Here is a 14,047-nt window from a genome sequence, read left to right as displayed (position 1 = left end):
GATCATGACGTTTTTCTGGCGTTTAACTCCAGACAGCAGCATGTACTTGGCGTTCAACACCAAGTTACGTCGTCAATTTCCAAATAAAGTATGAACTATTATATATTTCTGGAAAGCTCTGGATGTCTACTTTTCAACGTCGTTGAGAGCGCGCCAATTGGGGTTCTGTAGCTCCAGAAAATCCATTTCGAGTGCAGGGAGGTCAGATTCCAACAGCATCAGCAGTCCTTTTGTCAGCCTTTTTCAGAGTTTTGATCAAGTCCCTCAATTTCAGCCAGAAATTACCTGAAATCATAGAAAAACACACAAACTCATAGTAAAGTCCAGAAATGTGAATTTAACATAAAAACTAATGAAAACATCCCTAAAAGTAGCTTGAACTTACTAAAAACTACCTAAAAACAATGCCAAAAAGTGTATAAATTATCCGCTCATCAGTAACCTAGGGATAAAATAGTCATTTTTTGGTAAAAAGAGAATATCAAAATGAATAATTATGAAATCTAAGAGTAAAGTGATCATTTTGATAAAAATAGGAGGTTAAAATAGTAAAAATAGAAACACTAATGACAAAATAATTATTTTAAAAAAAGTATGAGGTTAATAAAGTAAAATTGAAGAGTAAAAGATAAAATCGTCGTATTGTAAAATATTAAGAATAAAAAGATAATTATGAAAAAAGAGGATATAAAAGCCTCTTAAAAAAAGATTAAAAGACAAAATAGTAATTAAGATAAAAGACTAAGGACAAAGATGTAAGAAATTAAAGACATAAATATCATTATTAGAAAAGAAAGATGCTAAGAGTAAATTAAAAGATAAAAGGCCATAACGATAATTATATAAAAAAAAATAAGAGTAAATAAGTGAGTTTGAAAGTTTAATAACTTAAAAGTCACTAAATAAGATATTAAGATTAAAAAGATAAGATAAAAGATTAAATGACATAATTATTATTTTAAAAAAAATGGAGGTCAAAACAAAAATTTTAAGATAAAAGATAGGATGAAAATTTTACTGGGAGATCGAGGATAAAAGGACCCTTCACTAATAGAGAAAAACTGATAATTGCGAAATGTTTAAGAGCCTTAATAATATAAGGGGTCATTAACTAGATATTTGACTAGTGCACTGACTATAAATGGGTTTGTGTTTGATTCCACCTGCAGAGGTTTGTTTCAAGGCGAGGATACCTATCGACTGCTATATACTATTTCTCATTGTGCGTATATTACGTCGTCAAGTTTTACGATAATTGTCTGTTGTCTCGTACTAGTGATATTTTAACCACACGATACAAATGTACAGACTGACGCACTTGGGAAGCTATATCTGGGACTAGTTCCTAGGCAATGTCGGAATACAGGTTGTAAACTGACACGTAAACTTATGACCTGCTTAGGACAGACATACATCATATTGTTTGTATAAGACTTTGGATTTTTAAAAATTTAATTATAAGTTATTTGAGATTTTGAACTTTGTTTTATGAATGATAAAAAATATTTTTGAATAAAAATCCGAGCACTTATCTTAAAGGTTTTGGCCCCGAGTGGGGCCAAACAGACTAAAAGTTGAACTGGGCCTTTAATTGGGCTGAAGCCCAAGTCAGATGACCCATATAAACCTCATTCACTCCAAAACACTCTCATTTCACAAAGAGAAGGAGTGAGGCACGAAGAAGAGAGGAGAGGAAAGGAAACCCTTGTCACTATTCATACCAACCTTTAAATTCACTTTTCTCCCAAACTGTAGCTCCGATTGATGATCTGTTTGCGGCTATGTGTTCATCTTGACTTCCTCTTCGTTTCATCTAACTATTGTGGGAAAGCTTAACCTTGAGTTCTAGCAGAATTTTGACCTATAAACATGTGATACAAGATGATATGGAGTAGTTTGGGTGCTTTGTTTGTTTTGGTGCCTATTAGACGCTTGAGTTGATTGTGGAGCTCTTAGTGGAGGCATGGTGCCGTTGGTTGAGGCGTAGTTTCGATCGAAAAGGAAATTCAAGGGTTGGATACCGTCATCAACAAACTAGGTTTTTTCTTAAAATTATTTTATTATTAAGGATTGTTATAGATCAATACCGATATGAAAATTACATTTTTTGTGATTATGTGAATCTCATGAATTGGTATGTATGATTGTTGATATGCTTGAATGATGAATTAGTGTGAATGTTGTGTTTGATGATGGTTGAGAATGTATGTTTGATTAGTAAATGAATGTTGTGATTTTGATTATCTCGTGATGAGCTACGAAATTGAGTTGAATAAAATTTGCTGTGAGAGTTTGGGCCTAAGGCCGTATTTGAGTAAGTCTTGGTAAGTTTGGCAAAAATCGATTGTGTTGTGATGTGTATATGAGTGAATTGTATCTCTTGGTATATTTATGATATTGGGTTGCTTGTGATTAATATATGGAATTTGGGTATTTAAATGATTAAAGGTGTTTGAATTAGAAAACTTATTGAGAATGAACGTTAATAAATGAAATGGTGTTGAGTGTTCTATATATGATTTGGATGTTGGTATTGAAATGGAGAGAAGGGTTTTGGTTTTCAAAAGGGAAAGGAATTGAGAAGTAGTCAAAATGGCTTTATGTAGAATTTTTGGTAAAAAAATTATTTTTGACCAATTTTGACGGGTCATAACTTGGTGCTCGTAGCTTTAATTTGATTGAACTTTATCTTAAGTTAAAACTAGTGAAAAGATCTTTAGAACTGTCTAAGAACGGAAGAAAACAAAATTTTATTGAAGAAGTTATGAACGTTTAAAGGTTTGGGTTTAAAATTGAATTTTGCAGAAGTTGCAGAAAACTGGGGTCATGTGTACGCATGAAGTGTTCCAAAATTGAATTTTTTCATACACATCACCACGCGTACGCACAAAAGCAAAATCGTGTGTACGTACGAGGCATGCGTACGCACGACTGCCTTGTTTTTTAAAAAATGCTAATTTTGACTGTTTAGCCTTCCCGGCAACATTGTAAACCCCTATAATCCCTAAATTAAGTCCGATAACTCATTTTTAAACTCTGGATAGAGTGTGACTAAGTACAAATGAATTAAATTGAATTATTTCTAGATAAACGCTTGGTAAAACTGGATGACATTGTTGCGGAGATGGTGGTTCATCCCGCTTGCTGTGAGGACGGTGGTATTATCCCGCTCACAAGAGAATGGAATTGATAAACTGACAGAGAATTGGAGTTAATGAGTCTAAGCTTGAGAAATTGAACAAGGGGTTATGATTAATGAAACTAATGGTTATGAAATTGATTTTAAAGACATTAATGTTGACTGATTGTGGTTTGAATGACTGTGATTGGCATGGACGGAGGTTTGTCCAACTTGCATATTGATGTGGCACTGCCTCCAGGAAAAGATGGTAGGACACTCTCCCACGGAATTATTCCTCCTGGGATGTGGTTGCGGTATGGGAGTGGGGAATGTGATAGGGCACTCTTCCTCAGAATATTTTTTCCACATCCTCTTTTGATTGTTGGTTGGGAATGAAAAAAGTGGTAGGAAACTCTCTCTCGGAATGTTTTTTCCAACATCCTCTTTTGATTATTGGTTGGGAGTGGAGAAGGTGGTAGGACACTCTCCCTAGGAATATTTTCTCCACATCTTTTAATTGTGTATGCTGAAAGTGGGGAAGGTGATAGGGCACTCTCTCGAAATATTTTTCCTACGTCTCTCTCTGGTTGCATGGTAGTAGGGCACTATCACATAAAATTTTACAGCATCTAGGAAAAGGTGATAGGGCACTCTTCCTCGGAATATTTTTTCCTTAGTATACCTCCAGGAGAAGGTGGTAGGGCACTCTCCCATGGAATTATTCCTCCTAGGATCCGCAACAAGAGACTGATTTGGGAGATGCCAACCAGATTTGTGTCGGGTTTCGCAGAATAATCGACACGTGAACTCACGGCTAGTAGAACAGGCATGCATCATACATTTGTTTGCATTTTCTTGGGTCTGCATAATTACTTGGCTTGCCTAATTGACATCCTGTTAATTGCTAATTATACTACTTGTCATTTTTGCTCTCTATATATAATTGTTTGACTATCTGTGTGATTGTGACTCGTGGTTTAGATTATGGTGATTTGAGTGTGATCGATTATATGCTTGGGTTGGAGGCCATGAATGTTTGGGCCGGAGGCCATGATTCGATTATGTTTTGGGCCGGAGGCCGAAAGCCGAAATTGGGTAATCTATATGCTTGGTAAGTTGGTGGAAATTTCAATATGCACTTTGACTTGTGATAGTTTGGGTGTTGATTGATTTTGCTTGGGCCGGAGGCCGTGATTGATTTATGTTTGAAGTTTAGTAGAGTATGAAAAACCAAACTGGTTCAACATAGACTTAATGAACCTATGCTTGGTACAGGATGGTCATTCATATATTTTAGATAATCTTTAAGATTTTATATGAAAAATATGAATTTGGATTTAGGGTGATTAATTGTTGGCTTTCAAAAAAGGTTCATAAGACGAGCGATAATCACTGTGGTTCAAATCCATTCTTTTCCTTACACGTATCCTCTTATGATAATTCTAAACTTTCTGGTGAGACAGTGTGGTTAGGTTCTCACCCCCTATAGACTTCTTTTTTCAGGAAATAGACATTGAAGCTTATGATGAGATTTTCTATGCTTTTGGTTGCGCTTTATGGTTGTATTATCATAAATGTCTTTTTCATTACCTTGTTGTTGAGATTTATATTTTTGTAAAGAGGGTGTTACATAACCTGAGGAAAATGCTGAGTCAGTAGTGCTGGCAGCTAAAAAAGGGAAGATAATAATCCCTTTACCTTATCATTATTCTAGAACTAATTTATTTTAGGAAGCAATAACTGATTGAATCAGTTAGAGGAGAATCAGAGACTGCATGATTTTAGGAGGCAATAACTGATTGAATCAATCAGAGGAGAATCAGGGAACTGCATGATTGTGAAGATTTCGATTAGAGAGAGGGTGAGGCAATAAAAGAAGGAACCGAATAGGTATTAAGGCAGGAAAAGACTTGGAAAGGCCTAGGCTAGGAGAGAAGAGGACTCTCGAAATTCCTCTGCTATCATTTTTCTATTCTATTGTAATTTCTTCATTTCCATTCAATAAATTCCAGCTGAGAGTATTTTGCCTAAAGGGTAACCTGTTCAGTTAGTTTTTGTTTTATCGAGTGCTGTGGGAGCATTCTGTTGGTACCAATTTTAACAGAAGGATAGGAGTCGTGATTGTAATGATGATTAATGTTTGTAAGTTACTTGTATTAAAGAATCTTTGTATGTATATATGTGTATAATTGAGAAGTGTTCTGAAGTGTTGTGATTGGTATTGTATGTTTACATGTTTGTAAAACGAAGGGAAAAGTATTTTTTGATTTTTCAAAAGAAAACCGTGCATGGTTTCGAGTTAAAGACTCATACTTTATTATTATATATGGATATGGAAGTCGTTGTAATATCCACGCTATCAGAATAGCGCAGTCGGAAGCGTGACATTCTGGTAGTAAGGATGTTACAGTTTGTCACATTTCTTCTGTATTTGTACTTTCTGCAAATTCTCTATAATTGTGTTTTATGCTTTATCTTTGTTTCCTGTACTCTGTGCTTATTTATTATTCTGCTACTTCGTTACTGTGATAGATTATAGCCTAGATATAAGAGACTGAATCTAGGATATGCTTTTATTACTATTAAACTAAGTGTGTGATATTGAACTAAGAAAACATGATGATGATGATGATAAAAAAGAGAAGAGATCAAACGCGAAAGAGAATGAGAAGGAAAAAAAAAAACTCAAACTCTAAAAGGGAAGAAGAAGATACGCATGTACCATAAACATAACTTGGTTAGATTTAGTTTAAAAATTACTTGATTGCCTAACATTTTTAAATTTTAATCACAATTATTTAGATTGTCATTTAACGCGATAATTTGCAAATACTTTGATGGATATAAATATCCGACAATTGCACTAAAATTTTAAGATCTTTTATCCGTCTAAAAACAACAAAATTTAAATCTTAATACTTAGTTAAAGAATAATGACCTTAGTCCTGGGTCCTTACATTCGATCACATTTGTTGGGTTTAACATTTCATAATAAAAAAAAATGAAAAATACATGTTTTTGTAATTATCATTATAGATTTTTTATTTTATCAAAAGCAAAAAAGTTAGGAATTACTCACATAGGAGATTATAATGTAGAGAGATTATTTTTTAAAAACTTTTCTTTTTCTACTAAAAGGATTAATCTTTTAGCATTTTCCTTTTTCTAAAAATAGTATTGTAAAGCGAAATTTGAAAAGATAAACTAATTTTTATCCTTTTATGTTATTAAAGACTAATTTGTCAACATTTTTTTATTAAGTATTAATTTATTTGAAAAATTGTTAGAAATCAGTTGAACTATTACTAATCAATTATTATACTACATATTAATTTGCTGTCAATATCAAAGAAATTCAATTGATATCAAAGTAATATTATTTTCAGCAATTATTTCTAAAATTTTAAAACAAATTTAAATCATGCTTTAATTTTGTTTCTTTTTTTTTTTTTGATTTCCCACGGTATCCCCCAACCCGGTAGGTCAAGGACTAATCCGCCGCAGTATTGAGCTCCATTTAAGGATTTGTCGCTGGCCAATGGAACATTATTTTCCTATAGTATTTAATCTTGCAGTGAGTGGATCCCTTCTCTCTTAAATATCTTATGCAACTTCTTTTAATGTATTTAAGTTTTATAGTGAATTTCTAAAATATCTTCTGTCGACAAACATTCAAAAAATAAAAATAAAAAAACAAACAAACATGGAAGACAAAATAGAGACCCAAGGAGCAAGCTACATCAGTTTGCCATGGGATGGTACATTTTCACTTTGCTAACAGATCTAGCAGCTAGTTTCTATTGGTTTAATTTGATTCTTTTTTCGCAGTGAAGTAACGCTCAACTAAAATTCAGAGTTTTGATATTTATCCAGTTCACCATGAGATACAATTAGTTAGCGCCACTAAGGCAGGGAGGAACGGTGAGGCTAGTGCGTTTAGCGCCACACATCCAGAAAAGAATGTGAGGGTTCCATGGTCCAACGGCGTTTAACGCCACAATGTCAAAGACAATTTCCTTGCTTTCCTTCTTTATGAATTCTACCGAATGCTACCTGAAATCAACAAAAAGCCACAACAACTCAAAATAGCATCCACTAGGACATAATTCAGCTAAATCCTTTAGAAAATCAACAAATCACCATACAAATCATACAAAAAAAGACACTTATGATGCATGCATCACTTAGCTTTGGAAATAAATCCTCTCAAATTTTTTTTTACTTAAAAGAATAAAGTGTAATCTATTACCATTAATTTTATAAATGAAACCAAGAAAAAACATGAAAAAGGAAATATTCAAGGATTAGAGTTTTACTCCCTCGATAAAAAAAATTGAGAAAATCTATTCCTTATTTGTTTCCAACAATAAGAGGCCAGGCGGTCATTATTTTTAAAAAGTTAAGAAATACAAAGATCCCGAGCAACACTTTTTTTTTGGGCTCCCAGCCGAAGTACGAGGAATTTAACACTTTTGGCTTTTGTAACAAACAATCTAATCCACAGTATTTCCCAACCTGACAGGTCAAAAATTAATCCGTTACAGATTAGCCACTAATCAATGAATTGCAGCATGCACAAAACAAGATTCGAATCTGCAACACTTGTTTAAGCAAACAATTGAACTGACTACTCATCAACTCAAGTTGACTCTCGAAGTGTGTATTACATGTTTTGTTATCAAGAAATATGAACTGAATGTTTTTCAAGCTTGGCTTATTAGTCAAGATAAAGTTAAAGATATTTATGCAGAAATAATTGAGTCTTTGTATTCATTAACACTAATTAATTCCATACCCTCAAGAATTTATGAATGTCTACCTAATAAGAACCATCTGCTTTTCTGCACCTACTGCTCCAATGATAAACTAAATATAAAAAATACTATAAAAATTTTATTATTATTATTATTTTTCATACAAAAACTTTAAGAAGAAAATTATAATGATAAAAAATATAATTACAAAATTAATAGAAATAATAAAAAAAACCATAAAATACACTAATTCAGTATCGCTAGACATAATGTCTGTGTCTATATCTCTGTATCTCTATCTCAGTATCCACTACTTGTAAACAACCGCAACCTATATGTTTGGGTTCACAGCGCAATTTTGGGCTCAGTACATCAGAGATACAACACGATACAAAACCTGTAGTCATTCATATACTACACAAATTCATCGTGGACTAATACAGTAATAGCACGAGCAGAAGAGGTAGTTTTATTCCCCCCATGCCATATATATATATATCAAATAGAGATCAGAAAAGGGAGAACGAAATTAAAAGGCCCTGTGATATATAGAAAGCAAATCTAAAAATCTCGTTATGCCCAAGTCTTAAAATTATTAGCTTCTTTGGATATATAGCATTCACTACCTACGTATTTCAGCTGAAAAAGCGCACCATGAAAGTGACCCCAAAAATTCGAAATAATCATCTAGGCTTTGAGCAAGACCTAGAAAAACACACACAGAGTTAATAGGCACCATGTAGTTTATGATGATCCCAGATTACAATTATTAGCATGCAGCATAAAAATCAGATAATAATTATTAAGGTAAAGTATTATTTTGGTCCCCAACATTTGAGTCAAATCCTAATTTAGTCTTTAACGTTTCAAACGTCCTATTTCAGTCCCAAAAACTTTCAAACGTCCTATTTCAATCCCAAAAAAATTTTAGGCGGGTTCAATGTTGTCCCACCATTAATTTGACGCAAACAATTCATATATTGAAGAGCCAATAACATTTGATTTCAGTATATAAGTAAAATCGATATACCAACGATCACTAATATAAAAGTTTTTCTTTTGATTTTGAAACGTTGATTATTGATTGTTAGGATTTGGAGTTTTGTACCAAAAGAAAATTAAGAAGTGTTACAAAAAGGTTTTAATTATGTTTTTCTAACACATGGAAGAATATATGACTTAACTAGTAACGTTATTAACATCTACATCACTCACTCTGTTAACTATTAGTGTCAAATTTAACAGTAGGACAACTTAAACCTGTTTGAAACTTTTTTGAAACAAAAATAAGACGTTTGAAACACTAAGGACCAAATTAGGATTTGACCCAAACATTGGAGACCAAAATAGTACTTTATCCTAATTATTATATATTCCTTCTTAACATTCCAAAAATATTCTCTACTTCCTAAGAGTTAAAACCTACTCCATGGCCTAATCCCTTTTTAGTTTATCTGGGAATATTTGCATATATAGGAAGAAGCAAAGATACATTTTCCTTTTTGGATTAAAGAGACATGAAAAACTATACTCATAATTTCAAAACTATTCTACACAATAAGACTCGGGAAATTATTTAGACAATTCTATATTAAAATTTGGATTTAACAGGGTTTAAACCACCGACTCGGTTTAATATGCTAAAAATTTAAACTTTTCAATTCGAAAATTCACTGATAATATTTGAACTTGAAAAATTATATGGAATGTGAAAATATAATTATTTTTTGGGAAAAAAGTTTATGTGGCACAAGTAATTGTACATATTTAGATCAGCTCCGTACCACCAACGGAAAAAAGTAACGAAAAAAAGGACCAAAAAATTATTGAATAAAACCAGAACACATGCCTTTAAAATTTGGCCCCTAAATAGGGCGTGAAAGGAGAAAAACACCCCTCACCCACTTAAATGATACCTGTGGCCGCTCACTCTTTCTTTTTTCATTTTTCTTTTTCCCTTCCCTGGGAAACCAGAGTTACAAGAGTGAGAGAGAAAGAAGAGGAAATCCCAAAGCATTATCACTCCTTCAATTTCTGATCATTTCGAAACTCCAATAAAAAATCTGTTTTGATCAAAGTGTTCTTCTCACTTCTCTCTATGCAAACATATGTTTTATCAGTAAGAACTCAAGAAAATTCCTCCTCTCTTCTTATTTTCACGGTATTTTTGTGTTAGGATTCTCCCGAAATTAAGATTTGTTATTTTGTTTCTTGCAACTTTGATTTGAATTTTAGGAGCCCTATGCCTTAGGTTTTCGCAGTACAAAGGTGAAAAGAGTTTTCTCTCCCTATTCCCCTTCATTTTTTTCAAAACCCTATGTTAAGGTTTAGTAAATAGGTTTTATTTTGATTATTAGAGAGTGGATTAAGCTAGATAGTAACCCTACGAGGGCAAGGAGAGCATTATTTAAGGTACGGGTTGGTTATTGGATAAATAATGTTAGGTTGAACTCTAGGTTAGGCTTTCTTTTTTCTCTTTAGTTTTACACCAAGGATTTCGAATGCAATTTATCAAGAAACTGAGGAAAACAAATTGCTTTTGTTTGTGTGCTGACCATCTGCAGGTCATGTTAGCCACATGTCTTGCCATGTTCCACGTGTGTTTGTTTAGCTATGGGCAACAAGTTCCTGAGCTGAAAAATCATATTTTGGTTCGGACACAAACAAATTCATGAACATAGTTTGTATCAATTTAACCATGCCTCAGTGTTGAACATCCAGACACAATTAAATTGGTATGTTTATGCTTCCTATATGTATAATGGTGAAATAAGTACATATAAATGCATCCTAATGTTCATATTTTGAAGTTCTTCATGGTAACATTTAAGAGAATATACACCCGAAACAGAAAAATGCTTTCAGTCTTTTTCTTTATTCTAAACTTTGAAAATATAATAATGGGAAGACAATGTTAGTAATGCCAAGCTGGAAATTCAACTACAACACAGGTTTTGTTCGTCAGGGCACAACATATTAGCATCATCAACTAACCAAGCACCACCACAAGAGTGTTACTAGGTTCCTTCCAACAAGTCATCACATAGTGCCCTGGCAAAGGCCAAAGCTATTGATGACACTACCCTCTTACTAGGGCCAAATGTAAAATCATTTATCAGCACCCTACCTATATTAGTATGCACTGTAGTCATTCAAGGCTTAAGATTAGACAAACCACATATTGATCTTCAAACTAGAGGTTAGCTTGAAAATATGAAAGTAGCTATCTTTATCATTTTCCAAAATCAAAATGGTATCATCAACAAATTGCATGAGAAGTTGAGAACCACAATCCTTTCAAGTCCCACTCTGACACCTTTAACAAGCCCCCTCCTCTCTCTGCTCTAGAAATAAATCAACTAAGAACATCCACCACTAAATTGATTAAAAAGGATAGAGGATCATCTTACCTCAAACCCCTCACCACAAAACCATGTCTTTGGTTCACCATTAATAATAACAAGAAAGTACTTGTAAAAGGTAACCTAAAATCCAAATTTTCATTTAAAGCTAAACCCTTTCACTTCATCCAATAAACCCCAGTTGACCCTGTCGTAGCTCTCTCAAAGTCTAATTTGAAAACTAGACTTTCTTTCACTTGTTTTCTCATATCAGACACCACAATCAAAGTTACATCGACGATTTGCCTAACAGCTACAAAAGCACTTTGATTTCCGAGATGGTGCCTCCTAAAACATCACTCAAGCTGATCAAAAGGACCTTTGTGTTTATCCTATACAGACTAGACGCAAGGCTCAACAGTCTAAAATTCAAAAGGAAAAGCCAAGTATTCATGACAAAGAAACCAAGCACCCAAACATTGAAAGGAAAATTCAAAAGGACGAATTACCTTGGAATTCATTTGTACAACATGAGACTCACATTCTTGATCTTGCAGAAGGCAATGTCCTGCAACAGAGAAGCAGCACCAAATTCGGCATTCTGCAGAGTTCGGGAAATGAATTTGGGCCATCATCATTCAGTACGCATTGTACTAGAGAAAGAGAGAAATATTAGGGTTTCAAAAAGCAGGAGGATAAAATTGGGAATGAGTTAAAGGGAACTAGGGAAGAACATTTTCCTGACAAAAAAATTGGCAGCAGAGGGTTAGTTACATCGAATCAGCACACTTTCATAGAATTTGGATTCATGATATTTCAAAGGTGAAACAACGGTAAGGTATGTATATAATTCAGAATAAGAAACATTCAACAGAGTGTTAGGGATGTTTGGCAGTTTGGGGGCGGAAGAGTTACAACAAACTATTGCTGATGAGAAGAGAGGCAAAGGGAGAGAGAGAGTTGAGCCTGTTGGCACTGGGAGCGCTTGAGAGCGGTGCCAGCGCTGGAGCAGAGGGTGCGCACCGCCTCGGATTCATGAGGGCAGGAGAGAAAAACAAGGCAGTTGGCCAAGGCGTGGTTAAGGTGACGGCAAGCTGAGTCGCGGCTAGGACCTGCCGGGATTCGACGGTGGCATTCCAATAGCGCCCGCTGCAGCCGCTCGCATGAGCCTTCGCTTGTCATGTTTATGCTTCTTGTTAGAGATCACAATTCACAACCAAGCTATAAGATTAGCGCTGATTTGATAATCAGGTTCCCCAACATCATAAATCATAATTTCCTCGCATGAGCCCTTCTTTTTTGTCTATGCTTCATAAGTTCATATAATGTATTCTGTATAGTATATATATGAATTGTATTATTGTCAATTTTTTTTCCAAGATATCTTTTTTTTATTTATAATTCATAAAAAATAGTTTTTTCTATTTTTAATATTAAAAAAAAAGCAATATGTCATCTCAATTAATTCGTTTTTTATTATTTTTATACCTATTTATTAAATATAAAAAAATTAATAAATAAAAAAGAAATAAATGTCAAATTAATACATTAATTTGACATTTTTTTATTTATTTACTTATTTTTGAAAAGTAATATTTAAAATCGGTTTTAAAGAATAATTTTTTAGATTTTTTAGTTTATAATAAACTTTAATAATTTAATTTTAATGTACTGTATAAAAGAATTTTATATATACATCTAATTATATAACGTCAATAAAAATAACTACTTTCACAATTAATGAGTAATGGTTGGTTATTTAAATGAATGATGTAGTTGAACGATCATGTAAAATGATTTTATATGACCATTCCATTCTATCAAAATTAAAGTCAAATTTTAATTAGAAATGGCAAAAATATTTATAAAAGCAGATACTAGTAGAATTTATCTACGATGGAGAATTAAATAGAAATTACAAAATTTTCACAAAGATAAAAATTTACCCCAATAAATAAATGAGGAAGTATATGAGAGTAGAGACATCGCCCTACCAAAACTTGTGAAATTCTTGCAAAGTAGAAATTTACTAAAATACTTTTACTTATATATAAAAACTATAAGTTGTCATGTTGGTAGAGATGGCAAGTAGGGAAGTCCGTCCTGTCCGCTCAAAGTCCACCAATGGCCCAACCCCGCTTAATGAGGCGGTTCTAAAATCTCACCCCACCCCGTCTAATAGCGGGCTGCCGGACCAAACCCGTCAAATCTCTTTTTTTATTTTTTTATTATTAAATATTAAATAATATAAATTACCAAAAAAAGTATTAAAGAATATATCTAATTTCACCACTATTTTAATAAATTTATAATTTCTAAAGGCATAAAAAAATTATAATTTTTAAAGTAACAAACATTAAAGTCTTTATAATTATAAATACGTAATAAACATAATCATAAACCAAGTTTTTTGAAACAAAATAATAAAACTAACATTGTCCAAAATAAAATAAATATTGTCCAAAATATATATTTAAACATTTACAAGTTTAGAACATAATCAATCAAATATAAAATATAATCCAAAACAATGAATTAGAACATCTTCAAAAAAATTCTAAACCTGGCAGGGAAGCCTGTCCCGCGCCGCAATGCCCATGGTTTAAACGATGCGAGTTAGACGGATTTTTGATGTGTGGCGGTTTTAATTTTCTAGCCCAACCCGTCATTTTTTTTTGCGGGTTACACATACATATCGACTCGGTAGACTTAACTAGTAGGTTTAGGCCTGTTTGTCATTCTTACATGTTGGATATTTAATACTAATTTGCGTTGGTTTTTTTGAGTAAAAAAAATACTTTTCTTAAAAAATAGTATTTTTGTTCAATTTA

The 14,047-nt window shown here is 33.0% G+C and overlaps 1 protein-coding gene across 2 annotated transcripts; it reads right to left on the bottom strand.

Moving 5' to 3' along the window:
- Positions 1-6,837: 6,837 nt before the first annotated feature.
- Positions 6,838-12,512, bottom strand: LOC107478437 (uncharacterized). 2 transcript variants are annotated; one of them, XM_021138088.2, is made up of 3 exons: positions 11,726-12,512; positions 8,502-8,580; positions 6,838-7,174 (listed from the first exon to the last, which is right to left on the bottom strand). In XM_021138088.2, exon 1 carries the CDS (start codon positions 12,396-12,398, stop codon positions 12,138-12,140), a length of 261 nt encoding a protein of 86 aa, XP_020993747.1. In that variant the 5' UTR covers positions 12,399-12,512; the 3' UTR covers positions 6,838-7,174; positions 8,502-8,580; positions 11,726-12,137. The 2 variants fall into 2 exon arrangements, with proteins under 2 accessions (XP_020993747.1, XP_015954064.1); XM_016098578.3 differs by lacking the exon at positions 8,502-8,580.
- Positions 12,513-14,047: the final 1,535 nt, after the last annotated feature.

The sequence above is a fragment of the Arachis duranensis genome, chromosome 3 (genome assembly GCF_000817695.3).
Source record: "Arachis duranensis cultivar V14167 chromosome 3, aradu.V14167.gnm2.J7QH, whole genome shotgun sequence".
Classification (NCBI taxonomy): Eukaryota; Viridiplantae; Streptophyta; class Magnoliopsida; order Fabales; family Fabaceae; genus Arachis; species Arachis duranensis.
This window is presented reverse-complemented; position numbering and strand designations above follow the sequence as displayed.